General features: G+C 40.1%; 1 protein-coding gene across 2 annotated transcripts in view; it reads right to left on the reverse strand.

The window, feature by feature from the left end:
- Positions 1-21477, reverse strand: part of GABBR2 (gamma-aminobutyric acid type B receptor subunit 2) — a 982804-nt gene that overhangs the window by 5843 nt on the left and 955484 nt on the right. For both annotated transcript variants that reach the window (XM_073630834.1, XM_073630835.1), the window contains exons 17-18: positions 11632-11761; positions 3339-3456 (exon numbers count right to left, since the gene is read on the reverse strand). In XM_073630834.1, coding sequence (XP_073486935.1) covers positions 3339-3456; positions 11632-11761 — 248 coding nt within the window. The remainder of the gene's footprint in view (positions 1-3338; positions 3457-11631; positions 11762-21477) is intronic.

The following is a 21477-nucleotide window of genomic DNA, read 5'->3' on the forward strand; positions in this document are numbered from 1 at the left end:
TGGAGGTAAGGGTTTAAAAATCAATTAGTACATGTTCAAAGTATGTGATGCCAGAATTCAGTGTTGCTCATGCTGTGTGTAAAAATTGTACTGTTCTGTAAAACCACAGCCTATAGACATCTGACACTGCACATAGGATCTCTGTTGTATTACACAGTCCTTTGTGAGTTCAAATGATTACGGGTTAAGGAGCTGAGATTCCTCTGTGATTCCTCACTCCGGACACATGCTAGCATCACTAGAGCTCTGTGCACTTTGTAAAGTTTTGCTTGCATTAATTTGAACAAACTGCCAATGTATCACAACAGACATAAAATTCACCTTTGTTTGGTTTGTTTTGTCTTTTTAGATTGTTGAAGTATTCACTACTACTAAAATATGTAGATTTTGCTCAATGCTCCTGGGGTCAGCCTGCAAAAATCTACAACTGACTATGGAATGTGCACAATGCTACACTATGTATCTAATGTGCCAACAAGCAAATTTAGACATTCTTGGTTAGACATACTGGACACTCCAAGACAAACAAAATGGAACAGAAACATAATACATGCTGTTCCGAAAAGATCATTTGGTTGCCCTGGCTTATAATATTAAACAAGTACTGTATACAAAAGTTTATACATTTTAATAAATTTTTTGGCACAGTTTAACACATAAAATAATTATAATTTACAAATACTATTTTTGATCTATAAACCTTAAGAATTAAAATTTAATATCAGTGAGATGTCTTTCTAAACCAGATTATTTATTAAATTGCTCCAGTTCAAGTTAAAGAATAAAACTAGATCACTGACAAAACAGACCTTGTTAACCTGCAAAAAACAATGTTAGTCATCACATCAATCCTTTTTTACATGTGGAGCACCTTAAACCAGACTGTGCATGGGTCCTTGGCTTTTGCCTATTTCAGAATGAAGAATGCCCCCTACTAATGCTAAGCCATGTCTCTCCAATGTGACTGTAAAGTGGCACAAATTTACTCTGAGGCCCCTTACAGCTTGGTCCTAGTATCCAATAGAAGAAGAGAGGAAAGATCCCTGGTGCTGCACATCCACAGAGTCCTATGATGGAGATCTCCATGACTAAGCCCTGGGGGTAGAGTGAAACAGGTTGGGGGTGTGGCTTGGTGGGAGCTCAGTCTGAGGTTGTCTCTATCATACCACCAAAGGACTCTGTGGATATGAGGCACCAGGGATCTTTCCTCTCGTTCTAGTGACTACAGGAGCTGGGATGAGCTCCATCTCTTGCTGGCACTCCTGCAGTGGCTGTAGCATCGCCCACACTACTCCCCTTAGTGACCGAGCCTGAGCGGCACACTAAACAAACCGCGGGTCCTAGTATCCAAGGGGGTCAAAAGGAACACACAGGGGCTGATTTACTAAAGGCAAATAGACTGTACCCTTTGCAAGGGAAGTTGCGATTTGCGAGGGAATTTGTCCCAGAGCTTAGTGAATAAAGTGAAACACTGCCTATTCCATCATACAATCATGCACAAGAAAAAATGCTGTTTATTTTTATTTTCCTTGCAAGTGACATGTATATTTTTGTAGAGTGAACACATTCTCTTTCTCCTGTGGCAGACATTTGAAACATGTCAGAAACATCTAACATCTGCATCAATTTGAGAACACGTCCAACAATATGCTATGTTATAGGCTTGGTGGGACAACAGAGATATATCATAGCGACAGGCTTGTAGCAATTTCCTGATAGAAAGCGAGGGAAAACAGGGGCATGGACAGTAATAAATCCCTGACAGGGGCTCCAACCCTTCAAACCTCACCTCAATTCAAAACAAAAAATAAAGTAAGACTTTAGTGCAGTTACACTTTTTTTTGTACAATCCCCTGCCAGTCCTATACGCACTTCTCCCCAGTCTAGCACTTTGCATTCAATCCTATGGAGGGCAGCACAGTACACATTCTACATAGGATTATATGGAAACTGCAGATTGCACATGGTTTTTGACAATTGTCTGTGCGGCCTCCTTATAATCCCACTGGATTAGATAAGTAAAAGGCTAGGCATACACTTTAAGATTTCTCTCGTTACGCCCTGTGGTGTCACATGTGCGGGTGTTGACCCACTGATATAAGCATAGGCATGATCCCACCTGAAAGTGACTGCTTTCCTGAAGGGTCAAGTCTAAGGGAAAGCTGGTGTTCTGCCCGAGACCCCCACATCTTTTGGGTGATCCCCAGGTCAGCCAACAGGTACTCATGGACACAGGGGTGGAGAGGTGCCCATTTTGCAGAAGAGGTGGTTAACTATGACAGAGATGACTGGTACTAGACTATAGCCGACTGAGTGGTAGAGAACTGTAGGAGATTGGTAGAGACTCTAGCAGACTGATAGCGACTGCAACAGACTGGTGCTGGCTGAAACAGACTGTTAGAGACTGTAGCAGGCTTGTGAAGACTGAAGCAGGTTGGTAGAAATGGTAGCAGACTGGTGGCTTGTCTAGCTGACTCGTAGGGATTGAAGCAGACTGATAGAGACTCTCTCCAAACTGGTAGGGACTGTAGCAGACTGGTAGAGACTGTGGCAGATGGGCAAAGAATATAGCAGACTGGCAAAGACTGTAGAAAACTGGTAAAAACTTTGGCAGACTGGGGAAGCTTGGGTGCTTTGAGGGCTGTCAGGATCAGTGTTTGAGCAGGAACAGTGACTCCAGCTCGATTATAAATAGACTTGCTGGGCACATGGCAAATCATATAATTCGCCCCATGATATAACCGCAATGCTCTGGGCATAACTTAGAAGCGTCTGTGGCTGTGAGAAACGAGGGAGACACCAGGACTTTGAGCCATGTATAGCATATATACAGCATAAGACTGGAATGAGGGCTGGAAGATGGAAGATGGAGCTACATAATGAGGGTTATTTACGAAAGGCAAACCCACTTTGCACTACAAGTGCAAACTACAAGTGCAAAGTGCACTTGAAATTGCACTGAAAGTGCACTGGTAGTGCAGTCACTGTAAATCTGAGGGGTAGATCTGAAATGAGGGGAAGCTCTGCTGATTTTATTATCCAATCATGTGCAAGCTAAAATGATGTTTTTTTTATTCTCCTTGCATGTCCCCCTCGGATCTACAGCGACTGCACCTCCAAGTGCACTTTCAGTGCACTTTGCACTTGTAGTTTGTACTTGTAGTGCAAAGTGGATTTGCCTTTAGTAAATAACCCCCAATAAGTGTTAAATGCACTTTAAAATTGCTAGTAAGTTGAAACTTTTAGGTGCTTTTCTGTAACCTACAATTTTTAAAATGTGATTTTTCTCCCATCCTTTGCATCTCCCAATTTCTAAGAATAGTAGATACAATACTTACTGTTCTGGTGAATTAATATCTTCTATAGAATCTTTGTTAGTTCTGGATGATTCTATAGTGTTCCACTGTGAGGGACTATTTTGATCATGATGGTTTTTTAAAGCAACCTTTTCGCCATCTGTAAAAAAGAAAAAAAAACATTTTTTTTTTAGGTTATACATATAAACAGCATATCTCCATTCTTTTATTCTTCCTAAACTGTTGCAGCACACCACTAGAGATCACAGCCCTTTTCTGTGTTCTCATTGTGACAGAAAGGTACAGCAGCACCAAAGCAGCAAGCTAAATGAAAACAAAACTTGTTTTCTTTAGTTTCAATCAACGTCCATTCAACATAACCCCTACCTAATACAGAGATAACCCTAATAATATCCAATTAATCCCTTTCTTCCCTTTTTTATTTAAATAATTTTGTCTGATGATTTTTTTTAATTTGATTTACTCTTTTTTTTACACATTTAAAAAAAACAAACACAAAAAGACATTATCGTATTTGAAAATGTTCTTTTCTTATTATTTATTATTTATGTTTTATGGTAAAACTATGATTAAAAGCTATGCTTTAGAACAGCCTTTCTAAGTCAGGTTCCGGGCATCCTGGTTAAGAAAGGCTGTTAGATCCGACCGCGGTTCCGCTTCGCTGAATGTACATTGGCACAGCAGAACCTTAGTCGGGACAGTGCAGTGTAGAGCAGTGGGAGGGGGAGGCGGCTTCCTGAGTTCTGAGCTCTCTGCCCCCCCCTACAGGGCAGTACCTGGTATGAGTGCAAGGTTGTGTGTAGGACTCCCTGCACTTGGGCAACACCTCCCACAGCCTTGTGAACAGTAAGAGAAGAACAGTCCTGCCCTGGGGCTTTGGTAAGAGGAAAGCAGAGCACAGAGGGGATCAGAAGGGAGGGTGGGGGTTGACCTTAGCAAACAGAGTGGGGTACAAAGGTGTTCCAATGGGGGGGGGGATTAAGGTGTGGAGGTGAGCAGAGAGGAAGGTTTTGCGGTACAGAGGTGAGCAGAAAGAGAGTTTTGGGGGTACAGAGATGAGCAGAGAGGGGGTTTGGAGTACAGAGGTTAGCAGACAGAGGTTTGGTGGAACAGAGGTGAGCCAACAGAGGGTTTCGGGTACAAAGGGGAGCAGATAGGGAGTTTGGGGTACAGAGGTAAGCAGAAAAGGGTGTTTGCGGTACAAAGGTGAGAAAAAGCGGGGTTTGGCGTACAGTGGTAAGCAGAGACGGGGTTCGTGGGTGAGCATAGAGAGAGTTTGGGGTACGAAGGTGAGCAGAGAGGGGGGTGTGGAGGTGAGCAGAGAGGGGGTTCAGGGTACAGCGGCAAGCAGAGAGGGGAGGTTTGGGGTGAGCATCCAAAAGTGGAGGTTCACGTCTATGTTGCTGCATGTAAGTCTAGTCATTTCAGTGGGCTTCCCTACCTGCAAAAAAACAGGGCAAGAAGTCCCCGATCCTTTTTTAAAAATTGCACAGCAGCATAAACGCACTGTGTTTGCCAATGCATGGGGGTGCGATTAGGAATTAATGACACCTCTGTGATTCTGTTCAAGAGCACTGAATTTGTCTGCATGTTGGAAATACGCACACAATTCCCTGGCTCATTACTCAGTAATGTGAACCAAACCTTAAACTGGGGTGCCTCAAGACTGAAAATTCTTTTAAAGGGTGCCCTGACTGGAAAAATGTTGAGAAACACTGCTTTAGAATACAATCAAATCATAGGAAAACCTTACCTTTTCCCCTGCACCGTGAGAACTGATCTGGTATACGTGAACAATGTATTGTTACTACAGTTGCTCAGTTTAAATTTATCATAGAAATCTTGTCATTTGTATTTTTGCCTAACTAACAGTTTGAACTACTAAGTGTTTAGGCTAATTTTGATGTTTATAGTGCATTTCTACATTTTATTATTTTATTTATACTGTAATATTCAACATAAACATGCATTAACTTTTGAACTTATTTGAAATGTGTTGGATTTTAATGACATAAGAATCAAAATAAAATAAATATATACTTTATCTCTATGAAAAACAAAACCTGCAAAGCCATGGCCCAATACCTCAATTGCAAATTAGTTTATTGAATTTTAAAAATACTCAAAAAGGTCGGAAATAATAAGCGGCTGAGTTAGCACATGACGTCGCCACGCACGTAGCTTGCCGAGCAGCTGTGTTGCTTGAATGCATATTATCTTTGACCTTTCAATAAACTGATTTTGGCAATAGTTTTGTGCTTTTATTTTTTCTGAGTGACTGGAGCCAGACCCAGGTGAAGACGTGTTTGATTATGGAGGTCTGGGGGAGAGTGCTGCAGGATGTGTGCTAGACCATTGCTGTGATTCCATGAGTGTTATCTGCTGTACCAACCTCTTATAATTTGGTGGTTGTATTTTTGGCAAGAGGCTCTTTTTGGCAGTGGTAGTTGCACAGCAGTGGAATTTGAATGGAATTTTTACAGCACCAGTCTATTTAAGAACCTATGAACTTTTAAGGACATTTTACTATTAATTTAAATGAAAAGCACATGAGCACCTTTTTATGGCTATTTGTGTAATAGCACTTCATGTATAATATATGACTTGTTTGCACATAAGCGCTTTATATAGCCATTTTTGATATGACTTTTATGTATGAACTGTGAAAAGGTTGCACTTGAGCACTTTTTATTAGGTGTGGCGTGTTTTTTGTGCAGTTCTATGCGACTAAGTATAATGAAACCAGAATCACATACAGAACGCACAAGCGTGCTGAAAAATGCAATAAGAATACAAAAAAATGGGTTGATATCAAAAGTTCACGTATTGCTGGAATTCAATAAAGTGACTTCAAGTGCAACGTGGAACGTAGATCGGGTGCTCGACACCGTGATACCCGTCACCTCGTTAAGATAAAAGGCTTACCAGAAAGCCTGCGACCTCCCTCCCTGTATGAGTACCAAACAAATGACACATTACAACACTCCGTATTGGCAAAGGGCCATGCCCCCTAAAACTTTTATCTTCACAAGTATAAGAGACATAAAACCACAGTCTGTATACTTTATGCTCAGTTACCTTACAGTCTAATTGTCCAATTTACAAATAGGCTGCAAAACTGACTGTAAAACTTAGAAGTCTCGGTATGTCCTTCTATAGTATCAATGCAAGTTAACGGGGTTCAGAGTGTGTCCTTCATGTTGGTGATCACAATTTCCCCCAACCTACAAATGAGGAAACTCCATCCATTACGCAGTCTTAACCGCCCAATCACAAAATAGATAAAGAACCAAAAAGGATGAGAAGAAAAGAAGGGGTGGGGAAAGGACTCCGTGCTTGGGTCCACCTCAACCAGGAGGGAACCTAGTCAGGGATAGTCGGGGGTCACGGGCCCCAAACCTTTTTAAACACCTTCAATTTATCCTGTAGGGTTGCTGTCAGCCATTTATTTAGCATAAGCCAAAAAAGTTTGTGTTTAAGCTGGTGAAATGGTATAACAGCCGACTTCCAGTTTCTGGCTATAGTAATTTTAGCGGAGACAAATATAAAAGTGAGAAGTCGTCTCTGAATATTTAAGTTCTCTTCCACTTTACAACCTAGTAATGCGGGTTTTGGGGACTTGGTTAGATTAATTTGAGTAAAAATGAAAATAAAATGATAGACTCTGACCCAAAACCTCCTTACTTTGGGGCATTGCCACCATATATGGTAGGCCGTCACTTCCTGACCACAGCCCATGAAACACCTAGACGAAGCTCCTGGGACATAATTAGCCAATCTGATCAGTACCAAATACCAGGTGTGGTGTATTTTTAAAGGGAAAGTGCTGCCTTTTGCACACACTGCTTAAAACCTGACTGAGAATATCTATTACTTTAGAGGAACTATCTCCCCACACCTTTCTTCTACTTACTGAAAGTAGATTTGTTGCATATTTTTCCTCAGTTCCTGTTTTGTAGAACATTGTCATCAGGACAGGGTGTCAAGTTAAATCTCACTAACCTAGTCCTGGATAGCATACATAACCCTACATGAGTTCTAAACCTTCCTCACCTTATCAAAAACTAAAAGCGAAAGTTTGGCTGGACATACACTTTAAATTTGTGATGGCTTCAAGTACACTTGGAAACTAGTCCACACCTTAGCCTTAAAGTGGGATTCCGGCCAGGAATTTTTTTTTTTTAAAAGTCAGCAGCTACAAACACTGTAGCTGCTGACTTTAAATATGTACACTTACCTGTCCTGGGTGCCCGTGACCCGTCCCTCGGCTCTAGGGTCCCGGCACCGCCATCCTAACTAAGGGAAACAGTCAGTGGAGCCTTGTGGCTTCACTGCCAGTTTCCTACTGCGCACGCGCGAGCGGCGTGGTGCTCTGTGAATGGCCCAGTGGCCCTCCACCTTAAATAACTTGCTGTTAAAACAATTTTTCATGTCATCAGGGTGATATGTTATTGGGAAGGAAAATGCTGGCAAAATCAGTAGATTCACAAACATGCCACCCCCACCAGCTGCATGCACTCAGATTCCCTTTGCTTCCGCGACACTCAATTCTGTTGTGTCAGGCAAAGAAATGACCAAGTACTTCTGGGTATGGAGAACACAAGACTAATTTTCTTTCCTTCCAGGATGTAGAACTGGGTACCTAAGCAACTGACTGTCAGTCGCATAGGGGAGGGAGTCCTCCCGAGCCCTGTGTAAACTCTGACCAGAGTGAATTTACACAGGGCATGTTCTCTTTACTCCCTCAGGGGAAGATGCTGTGGGGAAGCAAAGGGAAGGTGAGCTTAAACAGCTGGGGGGTGGTAGTTATGTACTGTAAACCAGTTTCCTAGACCTGCATGGGCTGTGCACATTTCACTTTAATGGGCCCTGTCTTTTAATTTTAAAGGATATGTGTGATAATAGGTTTTTGGCTTATCCAGTAAGCAATGATGAACAACACACCATAGTTAAAAACAATGTGTTTCATTTTACTGCAGACAGGTTAGTTAAAACAGATTATTTATGATATACTATTAAAAGCTACTGCACGTTGGTCATCACCACTGCTTGTTGCACTGTCTATATACGGTAAATAATCCAGTATTATAACAGCTAAAAGATAGAAAGAGAATTGCAACCAATTAGATTCCAGCTGTCGTTATAAAAATATAATCCTGTTTCATTCTTCCTTAAAGCTAAATATATTTACTGTAAGGTTTGATCAGCCTTACTAAGCATATGTCAGTAGTTTTCATCAGGACTGATCCTTAGAAAATCAGGATTTCATCTGAGAACTGGATCCCAAACCATTAACTGATGTTCCATTATGCTATTTATGTAAAGGAATTCCTCTTTATTTTTTGAGTGGGTATTTTTCAGTACATATGCTATTTCTCTACTAAATAGAGATAACCATTGTGACTATTGCTGACTATGTGTTACTTACAACTGAATATTTAATGTTAATTGTCCATGCAAACAGGAAATGGAGGAAACAAATGTATGTATGTGTGTCAATGGGTTTTCATGTACACATCCTAATTGCTGTTTCCAAATGCAGCAATATAAAATGGTAAGGACAAAATTAGGGTGCCGCCCCCCCCTCTCCAATTCAATGCATCCGGCCCCTTGCAGGACGCCGGATGCATGGATTCCAATGAGGAGGGGTTTGAAGCACCTGATTAATCAGAAGGGAGGGTGGGGGAAGCTCTAATAGGCTTCAAAATAGGGTGGACTCGGGGCGCAGAGCCCTGCGAACCGAGCCCACCCAGATGTGTTACAATAGGGAATGAATATTCGCTATTGTAACACTGATTCTCCTCCCGGCCAATCAGGAAGCGGGTCATGGCTGAAAGGACAGGCAATTCTATTGGACACCTAGGAGGGGGGAGGAGACGCATGGCAGCAGCCGCCGTAATGGAAGCGAGGACACCGGAGCCGCTGCCCGATGCCCGCCACCCGCCAATAAAAATTTCATTAAAATATCCCACAGTTTGTAGATGCCATAACTTTTGCGTAAACCAATCAATATACGCTTATTGGAATTTTTTTACCAAAAACATGTAGCAGAATACACATTGGCCTAAACTGATAAAGAAATTAGATTTTTTGCATTTGTTTATTGGGCATGTTTTATAGCACAAAGTTAAAAATATATAATTTTCTTTCAAAATTGTCAGTCTTTTTTTTTTGTTTATAGCGAAAAAAATAACCGCAAAGATAATCAATTACCACTAAAAGAAAGCTCTATTTGTGGGAAAACAGGGATATCCATTTCTTGGGGGGAACGGAGTCGCATGACCACGCAATTGTCAGTCAAAATAACGCAGTTCCGTATCGCAAAAAATGGCCTGGTCATAAAGGGGGTAAATCTTCTGGAGCTGAAGTGGTTAAGGAGACATAGCAGGGGGTGTGTCCTATGCCTACATACTTGTGCTAATAGGTGTCCCTGGTTCCCATCTGAAAAAGTTGGGAGGTATGTCTTAGTTATTCGCAGGTAAGTCAAAAAAGTTTGCTCGGCATGTGTTTTCTACACTGGCCAGAGTTAAAAAGAAGATGAGCTGAACCGCACAGGTCCATAAACACGTTTGCAATTGCTAGGCACCGCACCACTCTGTGTGCTCCCAATTTTTGCATACAACATTTGGAGCATGCTTAGCCTTCCCTATTCTACTATTGAATCTGGACCAAAAGAAGGTTAAAAATGACTCAGATGCTGCAAACTGCACCTGCTACCCTCATGGATTAAACCTTACGCTTTTTATATGAGATTTATGATAATGGGCCCAAAAAAGATCATTATTCAAAGAAATTATCCAGTAGAAATGACACATAACTAAATTCTATTCATGCCTAACAGTAGTTTGGCAAATACACAAAAAAAAACCTGTCTGAATTGTCTAATATGTCTTGGGAAGATACAATTAGCTTTTTTATGTTTTATAGTTAAAAAGGTTTCTTTGGGGGGTTTTTTTGTTTTTTTTTATAGTTAAACCTAAGAATGATTTATGATGTCCTTCTTTACTGTGGATTTGATATACATAACTTTACAAGAATCACTGGTGTGTAACAAACCTCTCAGTGTACGTGGATTTTTCTGGCAGGAAATAATGTGAACATCTCACAGAATGAGAATGTTATTTTTAAAGTGTTTAGCTGTGACAGTGCACTGAATCCCCTCAGGCAAATTACCATTTGGCAGTACCTTCTCTCATTTTTGAGAAATTCCTAATGTTGTCAAACTATTATCTTTGGTTTCCCTTATCAGCGCCTTGTCTGCAATTAAATATTCATTACATGTACATGTAAAAGTATGAAATCTTTTATTCAGGAGCTTATTATCCACAAATTTCTAACATGTGGGAGGACAAAAAGCTATCCCTGTTTGGCCACAGATACATACATATGAACACCGTTGCCACACATTTTTTTTTTTTTTTTGTGGATGCATAAAGCACTGATGAGCTTATGGAATTTTGAAAAAAAAGGATGTAAGCAGGTAGATCCACCAGGTCTGTTTCTAGCACTGGTAGACTAGGTGATTACCCACGGTATCAGCATCTGAAAAGGATGCCGGAGTGCAGTAGGCAAAAGCAATCTTAAATTTAAGGGCCTAGCAATATTGTGTGATTCTCTTCAGATCAGAGAGAGATCTGAATGAAAATTGTCAGGAGAACCAAAAACAGATACCTCAGTGATTCTGCTGACCACTTGTATTTGCTACCTTTAAGAGGCACTTGTAGTAAGCACAAGAAAACCTTTCTACCTAACTCTTTCTACCATATGAAAACTTTAGGTGACAGGGTAAACAGCAAACCTGAAATTGACATTTTGGTGTAGCAATGCCAATAGAAAATGAAAAGAATTTCAACCCTTTTTCTTCTTTCTCTTTCCTTTTCTCCACCTTACGATTAAAGCTCATTATCAGAATTTATTTGACCTATATACACTCTACTTGTAAACAATATGTATAGTAGGTATAAATCATTTAAATACCTACAAAAGTAACTAAGGAAATGATATATATCTTTAATTTAGGTTTACGTGAACCCAATGTTTAATATTTGAAATTTCATGATATTTACCTATATAAACCCTACTGTAAAACAATGAGCTTACTTTATAGATCCTTGTAAACTTACTTTATGTATCTTTATGTATCTTTATAACATTGTATACTCAATAAACTTCTTTTGACAAGGAAAATGAAAAGAAAATGTGCCCCACATTTCCTAAATATGTATATTATGCAACTACTATATAAACAGACCCTCATAATTGTTTTACACAGTGTTGTCCTCTTTCGTCAAGAGATTGTTTCAGTGTATCTTACCTTTGCTGTCTGTAAAGTTTCGTATACTGAGTATATCATTCAGATCCTGATAGTGGTTCTGCTTGATATAAGTTGTTTTCTCAGGTGTATCTTGGAGTTGCATTGTTACTTCCTCAAGGTCTTTGTCCAGCTACAAAATAACAGAATAATATTTTATTGTTCTTATTACATATGAACAGTATCTCACAAAGTGAATACACCCCTCACATTTTTGTAAATATTTTATTATATCTTTTCATGTGACAACACTGAAGAAATTACACTTTGCTACAATGTAAAGTAGAGCGTGTACTGCTTGTATAACAGTGTAAATTTGCGGTCCCCTCAAAATAACTAAACACACAGACATTAATGTCTAAACTTCTGGCAACAATAGTGTGTACACTCCTAAGTGAAAATGTTCAAATTGGGCCCAATTAGCCATTTTCCCTCCCCGGTGTCATGTGACCCATTAGTTTTACACGGTCTCAGGTGTGAATGGGGAGCAGGTGTGTTAAACTTGGTCTTATTGCTCTCACTCTCGCATACGGGTCACTAGAAGTTCAACATGGCACCTCATGGCAAAGAACTCTCTGAGGATCTGAAAAAAAAGAATTGTTGCTCTACATGAAGATGGCCTAGGCTATAAGAAGATTGCCAAGACCCTGAAACTGAGCAGCAGCACGGTGGCCAAGACCATATAGAGGTTTAACAGGACAGGTTCTACTCAGAACAGGCCTTGCTATGGTCGACCAAAGGAGTTGAGTACACATGCTCAGTGTCATATCAAGAGGTTGTCTTTGGGAAACAGATGTATGAGTGCTGCCAGCATTGCTGCAGAGGTTGAAGGAGTGGGGGGTCAGCCTGTCAGTGCTCAGACCATATGCCGGCCACTGCATCAAATTGGTCTGCATGGCTGAAGTCCCAGAAGTAAGCCTCTTCTAAAGATGATGCACAAGAAAGCCTGCAAACAGTTTGCTGAAGACAAGAAGACTAAGTACATGGATTACTGGAACCATGTCCTGTGGTCTGATGAGACAAGATAAACTTATTTGATTCAGATGGTGTCAAGTGTGTGTGTGGCGGCAACCAGGTGAGGAGTACAAAGATAAGTGTGTCTTGCCTACAGTCAAGCATGGTGGTGGGAGTGTCATGGTCTGGGGCTGCATGAGTGCTGCCGGCACTGGGGAGCTACAGTTCATTGAGGGAACCATGAATGCCAACATGCACAGTGACATACTTAAGCAGAGCATGATCTCCTCCCATTGGAGACTGGGCCGCAGGGCAGTATTCCAACGTGATAACGACCCCAAACACACCTCCAAGATGACCACTGCCTTGCTAAAGAAGCTGAGGGTAAAGGTGATGAACTGGCCAAACATGTCTCCAGACCTAAACCCTATTGAGCATCTGTGGGGCATCCTCAAACAGAAGTTGGAGAAGTGCAAGGTCTCTAACATCCACCAGCTCCGTGATGTCGTTATGGAGGAGTGGAAGAGGACTCCAGTGGCAACCTGTGAAGCTCTGGTGAACTCCATGCCAAAAAGGGTTAAGGCAGTGCTGGAAAATAATGGCGGCCACACAAAATATTGACACTTTGGGCCCAATTTGGACATTTTCACTTGGGGGTGTACTCACTTTGGTCGCCAGCAGTTTAGACAACAATGGCTGTGTATTGAATTATTTTGAGGCGATAGCAAATTTACACTGTTATACAAGCTGTACATGCACTACTTTACATTGTAGCAAAGTGTAATTTCTTCAGTGTTGTCACATGAAAAGATATAATAAAATATTTACAAAAATGTGAGGAGTGTACTCACTTTTGTCAGATACTGTATATAAGATAAAAGCACACGGCACATCACATATCAGAAACAAATCGTAAGCAAGCAACTTTGCAAACCATTTAACCACTAGACTTCATAGAAATGTTTTGTGAAGATGTACATGGGTATTGCAACACTAGTCCAAAATGAAAGCCCAAAATCAACATACCTGAAGATAAAATTGCTCCCTATTTATGTTCCTATGTAGAGATGGGCCGAACATCCCCCTGTTCAGTTTGCAGCAGAACTCCCGAACAGGGGAAAAGTTCTAAACCCAACGGTGAATCTCATTGAAGTCTATGGGAGCTGAACAGAAAAAATCGAAAGTGCCCATTTTGAAGGCTTATATGCAAGTAGTTGGCCATAAAAGGGGTATGGTATGGGGGTCTGAGTACTGCCCTGGGGAACATGTATCCATACAATTTTATTTTTTAAAAAGATTGTTTTTTTAGGAGCAGTGATTTTAATGATGCTTAAACTGCAACAATAAAAACAAAAAATTCCTTTCAATATAGAGCCTGGGGGGTTCCCTTAGTCTGCCTGTAAAGTGGTGCATCTGTAGTATGCACAGAACATGCTGCAGCAAAAATTCTAAAGAAAAAAACAAGTCAAATCACATTTTAATTGATTAGTGGTTGCAATTGCCGAGCACCTGGCTATAAAAAAAAAAGAAGAAAAAACAACGTGGGGTGCTGGGTCGGCGATGTCAGATGACGTTGCCAGGTGGCTCTGCCCCTTACCTATATAAGATCTGTGAAAGGGTGGAGCCTGCAGTAGGTGGCCAGTCTTCATGGTCGGTGGGAGCGTTTTTTTTGTTTCGGGTGCGGCGGTCGGTGTGATTTACATCGGGGGGCACCTTTTTTATTTTTTAATAAAGGAATTGTCAAAAACGGTCTGTGTTATTATTCATTTATGGCACTTTTTTGGTGAATGGGTAGTGGTACTATGTACCTCCGTACTCATTCACATAGGAGGGGCAGGATCTGGGGGACCCCTTGTTAAAAGGGATTTCCAGATTCTGATAAGCCCCTCGCCCGTATACCCCCACAACCACAGCTCAGGGTTGGGGTAAGATGTTTTTTTCTTCTTTTTTTTTACTGCCAATTTTTTCTATTCAGCTGTCAGTGGGAAAACCCATTGCTCCTTAACCACTTAAGGACAGAGCCTCGCCTTGAGATTTGGTGTTTACTGGTTTAAAACAGTTTTTTTTTGCTAGAAAATTACTTTGAACCCCCAAACATTATATATTTTTTTCTAACACCCTAGAGAATAAAATGGCGGTCGTTGCAATACTTTCTGTCACACCCTATTTGCGCAGCGGTCTTACAAGCGCATTTTTTTTTGGAAAAAAAAAACTTTTTTGAATTAATAAATAAGACAACAATAAAGTTAGTCCAATTTTTTTATATTGTGAAAGATGATGTTACACCGAGTAAATTGATACCCAACATGTCATGCTTCAAAAATGCGCCCGCTCGTGAAATGGCAACAAACTTTTACCCTTAAAAAAATCTCCAGGCGATGTTTAAAAAAATTCTACACTTACAGAGGAGATCTAGGGCTAGACTTATTGCTTGTGGTGATACCTCACATGTGTGATTTGAACACCGTTTACATATGCGTTTACATATTTGCTTCTGTGCGCGAGCTCGGTGGGATGGGGCGTGTTAAAATTTTTATTTTTTTTTTCTTATTTATTTTACTTTTTAAAAAATGTCCCTTTAAGAGCTATGGGCGGAAGTGATGTTTTAACATTGCTTCCGTCCTGCAATGGTATGGAGCTGGGTGGGGGCTCAGCTCCATACCACATACGGAGAAGGATCTGATCGCCTCTGCCCCTGCCGGCGGCTCTGGTAAGCGGCGGAGGGCACCGGAGCGCGGCGGGAGGGGTGGCCCTTTTCCGCCACTGATAAAAAGTGATCTTGCGGCGAATCTGCTGCAGAGACCACTTTTATCTGAAAGCCGAAAGCCTGCTCTTGAAGAGGATACCGGGGTTATGGTAGCTAGCTGCTGCCATAACAACGATATTCCTCTTCAAACAGCCAATGTATAACGATGGCGGGCAGTCGGCAAGTGGTTAACAACCAGCTTATTCTGCATTGCCCAATAAGGGAGCAAAATGCACTGTGCAGCACGCTGTGCATTTTAGGGCATTCAGCCGGGCGAACACCCGCCGAACACACTGCAAATTGGGGTGATGGACGAACGGGCCGAACAGCCAATGCTGGGCTCGAACTCATGCTTGGGCCGAACCATTCACCCAACACTAATCTTAAGGACAATTCCCATGAGAATAAAAATATGTGTAATATATAATATACAGTAATTTAATTCTAAGGTGTTATGATCCACACTGTTTCTATATAGAAATCTGAAAATAGATCAGTCCATGTAGCAATAAACTAAGTAAATAGCATCATGATATCTAAAAAAAATCAATGCAATTAAAACAAGTAGACCATGTCTTACAAATCTGGCAGCCATCAGTTCCATATATGGGGTCCCCTGGCTTGTAACACTCCTTAATTTTGTAGTATTTTATCATGTTGGTGTTTTTCATCTTAACCACTTCCCGCCTGCCCACCGTCATATGACGTCCTGGGCTTTGAGCGGGTATATCTGAATGATGCCTGTAGTTACAGACATCATTCAGGTATTGCCGGTTTTAGACGGCGAATCTCTACACCACAGGAACGATCATAGCGGCCGTTCCGCCACTTGTTCGTTCTTACGCCGCCCTCCGGTGCTTGTTCTGACTCACCGTTACAATCGGTGAGGCAGAGAGCGGATCCGCCGACGCCGGATGTAGATCAGAGATTTCCGGCGGACCAGATGGTCGCCGGAGTCTCTGTGATCATCTGAGGCCGAGCGCGATGTTATGACGTCACGCCCAGCCTCTCCATTCAAAAAAAACGGCGCCGCTTCTGCTGGGAAGCTGTGATCGTTTTATTTTTTTTTTTAGTTGAGGCTTCCCAGCCCAGTGGTGAGATGTGGGGTCTTATTGACCCCATATCTCACTATTAAGAGGACCTGTCATGTCATATTCCTATTACAAGGGGTGTTTACATTCCTTGTAATAGGAATAAAAGTGATCAATTTTTTTTTTAAAAGTGTCAAAATAAAAAAAGAAAATATAATTAACAATAAAATTTTTTTTTTTAAAGGGCCGCTGTCCCCGTGTGCTCACACGCAGAAGCAAACGCATACGTAAGTCCCACCCACATATGAAAACGGTGTTCAAACCACACATGTGGGGTATTGCCGCGAACGTTGGAGTGAGCGCAATCATTTTGTCCCTAGACCTCCTCTGTAACTCAAAACATGTAACTAGTAAAAAAATTTCAAGCGTCGCCTATGGGGATTTTTAAGTACCGAACATTGGCGCCATTCCACGAGCGTGTGCAATTTTGAAGCATGACATGTTAGGTATCTATTTACTCGGCGTAACTTCATCTTTCACAATATGCAAAAACATTGGGCTAACTTTACTGTTTTGTTTTTTTTTAAAACACAAAACTGTTTTTTTCCCCCAAAAAACGCGTTCAAAAAATTCCTGCGCAAATACTGTGTGAGATAAAAGTTGCAACAACCGCCATTGTATTCTCTAGGGTCTTTGCTAAAAAAACATATATAATGTTTGGGGGTTGTAATTTTCAAGGAAAAAAATGATGATTTTTACATGTAGGAGAGAAATGTCAGAATTCGCCTGGTAGGAAAGTGGTTAAAGTTGAACTGTAGGCAAACTTTTTTTTCAATTTGAATAGAGCAAGGGAGGATTATAACACCTGTCAGATTTTTTTTGCCATCTCCCTTCACTTCCTAACCTATAGCCAAACAGGAAGTGAGAGGAAATCTCTGAAAATTAGGGGAATTCCTTGGGGACTCCCAGGTCACCAGAACTAGTATCCTCATTGGAAGATTTCCTCTCTATTACTTTTCTGGGGCCAACCCGAAATTTAGGATTTTCTTTTACAATGATAATGGGGGCGGCACAGATAGCAAAAGAAACGGTCGAGTGTTCTAATCCCTCTCCATATTATTCAAAACGAAAAAGAAAGTTGGGCCTTTAGTTATACTTTAAACCTGTGAAAATATATATATATATATATATATATATATATATATATATATATATATATATATATATATATTGGCTGTGATTACCGGAACTTTGTCGTATCCCTTCTAATCATTGCATTATTGTTCCATCATACCTTTTAATATGTTCTCCCTTTTGCAAATGTTTTTTTTAATATAAAAAGATAAAAATAATGTAAATTGCTTGAATAAAAGTCGGGCAGCACAATGCCAAACTTAAATCTTAGCTGACGATGCTGATATGGAAGAATCTTTACTTACATATTGCAGGGCTGTACTAAATATGTATGTTTTTTTTACCTTTAACTAACTTGTAGGTAGCTTAAATCCTTCAGACTTCAAACAATGAAGTATCTGTAACAGCAGTTATTTTAATGATCAAAGCATCACAAAGCAGCCTTGTCTCTGACTTTTTAAAATTGACTAGCCAATGTTCTGCTTTGTTTATTTATAGTATACATGATAGGAAATAAACCCAGACTTTAAATCTAGTAAAGCTATTAAGGGTAGAATAGCATCTCTCTTTAAAGGTTGCCTTACAGGATTTAGACAACTGAATTTCATGAGCCACCTAAGGTGTAAACATGCTGTCAGTGTTGGTCTCCAGATGGTCTGTAGCTGCAAAGACACTACCTATGTGAAGAATGGCAAAGTGCAGGGTTCCGGAGGGAAGTATTAGTATTGTAGTACACTGACTGTGCTTATGATTCATAACATTTTCTGGGAGTCTCACGTCACTGTTCATCGTCTAGATTTCTCTCATCACCAATTTGTTCATTGATCTTTCAGCAGAAGACCTTATTCACAATAGAACATTAGTGCCTGAAGCAAGTTATTTATACATAGGTTAGACTTATTGAACACATCGGGGAATGACAATACTGTTGGGTTTTTATTATGGTGTTGGATATAGGAATGACACTTTCCTCTTTTGATTTTACAGCATTCTGATCTCTAAGGATAAATGACTAGTACCCATGTTTTCCTTTGTTTTTTATAAACTTCAGAATCAGTTGAGGCTCTGCATGGTCAGAAGGGAAGTAACTGCAGGGGAGTTTGAGAATGAATGAATGGCCTCAATGTCCTTTCTGGCTCAGGTGTCTGGAAAGAAGTACAAAAGACCACTTGCCATTTCAAAAGATAATAGTGTACCTGCCATTTATACATCTAATGCTGGTGCCTCAGCTGGCGGCATTGAGAAAGATGATACAGTAATTGTTAAGGGGATTAGGCAACATCCTCTGGCAAGTAATAATTCTCAGTTTCGGTATTATTTCTTCATTTTAGCATTGGAAGAACAATGACAAAGACTAAGACAATGAGGATTGGCCTATCATTGTTTGTTTCATTTCAGGCATCTATACTAGTCAAACGAGAACATTTATGTTACTATGCTTCAGTCTTTCTATAAATATATATCCCATAAATCAATGCAGAGTATTCTGCATCATTGGTCATCAGTAGTTTCTATCAAACTAGGTTCTGAATGATTACCTCGCAGCTAACATGCCAGCTGGAACAACTGACCATGTTTTATACAGAAGACTTTATTGGTAAAACTACTCAAAATTTAAAAGCTGACACAAAATAACTGGGTCTGCGAATACGTGGATTAAAATAAATTACTCTGTAAGTCATAATTGAATCTGGAATTAACTTTGCATATAAGGCTAACGTTAGCAAAAGTATTTGCTAAAAGCTGACAGCATAAAATGTGAGTATTTGCCTATATATTGACACTCGCCATGTTAGCAGTTTGTTAAGACTCATTTACTCTTTTTTTTTTAAATTCATTTCCAGGGATTACACGTAATAATAATTTTTTAAAAATACTCTATTCCAGTCCATTTATAGCCAGATTCCAGCTAAAATGAAATAAAATACAATAAAGTAATAATGATATAATAATATGAAAAAGAGGGGCTATTTTAAAAGCATGAACTTACACCTATGCATTGGTAAGAGGTATTGTGCATGCATTTTTTATCACATACAAAAGTTTTTTTATATTGCATGTGGATGTTTGTGTCTATTGTGTTTATGTTCTCCTTTTTCTACATATTGTTATATGTTGAACTATCTGTGAAGGTTTGTACACTTCTTTAATGGTTAATCTGCAAATGTGAGGTGTTTCCTATCTGAAAATCAATGTCTCGCATGCTTTGTCTATTTGTCTAGATTACTTAGATGTATGTATATATATATATCTGTGTGTATGTGTGGCACTCTAGTTATGATTAAGTACCATACCCAGTGTGAAACATGTTAGCTGTGCAAATAGGTGAATATTGGAGTGCGGCTATCCACTAGCCAGATTCCAGCTGGTAGAGCAAATCACTGTCCAACATATAACCATGTTTACAGCAGGCAACTTAGGGGCATTGGTGTAAAGTTTATTTATAGATAGTATTTTTATTTTAGTTTCAAATAAAGTAGGGAAAGATTACCACCCTCTCTTATGTTTATTGTTGTTTGTGTCCCCACTGAGTAGATGTATCCTCTCTATTTATCCTGGTGACCATTGTCCCCAAAATATAAAAGTTATGGGAAAACGAAAATGTTAAAGTTATCCCCATAACAAGAGGTGGAGGACTAAAATTCCAAAGGGACAGCTATTCTGGTGAAAACTGTCAAAGAGAGGAATTACCCTCACTTTGTAGAGATTTCCTAACTTCCTTTTGAATCTTTTAGATAGGAAGTGAAGAAACAGTTCACCAACAATAAACAGACAGAAAAAAATAAACAGACAGCGGATTTAAACCTTCCATACTCCAACCAAAACTTCAAAAAAAGGTTTTGGTTATACATACACTTTAAGTGCTCCATTGCACTCATGTCATCATCATGTGGCATCTATAAAATAGTGATCTGTTCTGGAACTTTTTGTGCTCATTATCTCTAAAAATGGATCATTAGCAGCCTCTGCAAGATCAGAACAATGAAAGTAAAGTTCTAGAGCCTGTACTGTGACCCAGTGTTGTTTGCAGCTTCGGTCTCAAAAAGCCTTGTGGGACCAAAGCCAGCTTCACTTTTAGTAGTACCACCAGTTGTGTATGTTTGGGCAGCAGGGCCAGGAGTAGGTTAACACCATCTTTTAACGCCTACTTGAACAATACCGTTTATATTTTTAGTTAATGGCAAATATAACTATGAAATGATTGCAATAGGAGAGTGGTAAAAAAAAAGCCTAAAAATTATTTATTTTTTTAAAGCAGGGAGCATACAGCACATTATAGATACTGGAAATAATTTAAGAATTTTGACTGTTCTGTTGAATAATATATCCAATAAGGCCTAGCACAAAGCCGGTGTTAGGCATGTAGTGCTCACGTTTCCCCACTAGATGCCACTAACTGTCTTTAGTTCCTTAATTGCAATTGTTTTGCAGAAGAAGTACTTCCCTTCTATCTTCTAGGGGGAAGTCGGACATGGTACCAGAGTGTCCTCTGTCATGGATTCCAGGCCCCATTTTGTGGGATTCAAAATGGGGCACCAAGCTCTCCAGAGATTAAGGGGACCATCTTAGACTCAGAGAGGCTTTATGAAGCCCCTGTTGGGTCAGTCTGGAGCCAGTGTCTGCAGTGTTGGAGTAGGTAAGGGAGAGAAACCTGTCTTGTCATGAATGGTTCAATGCAGGGAAATGCTCCTGGTCCTGGAGATAGTTTAGAGATATTCAGGTCAGGTATTGCTCTATTGAAAAGCATCCTAGCACCGCCACTCAGGTACCAGTCAGTGCAGGATATTCATATGTGCATAGCTCCCAACTATTTCTGACTTTGAGGGACTGTCCCTGATTTGGAACAATGTCCCTCTGTCCCTCGTTCCCCCTCATTTATCCCTCATTTTGGTCTGATCCATATAGTTGTTATAAAAATTGCATTTTATATCTTTCAAAAAGTGTTTCCCAGTGCTAAACCTTTCATCCAATTTCTAAATTTCT

The sequence above is a fragment of the Aquarana catesbeiana genome, linkage group LG05 (genome assembly GCF_042186555.1).
Source record: "Aquarana catesbeiana isolate 2022-GZ linkage group LG05, ASM4218655v1, whole genome shotgun sequence".
NCBI classification, from domain to species: domain Eukaryota; kingdom Metazoa; phylum Chordata; class Amphibia; order Anura; family Ranidae; genus Aquarana; species Aquarana catesbeiana.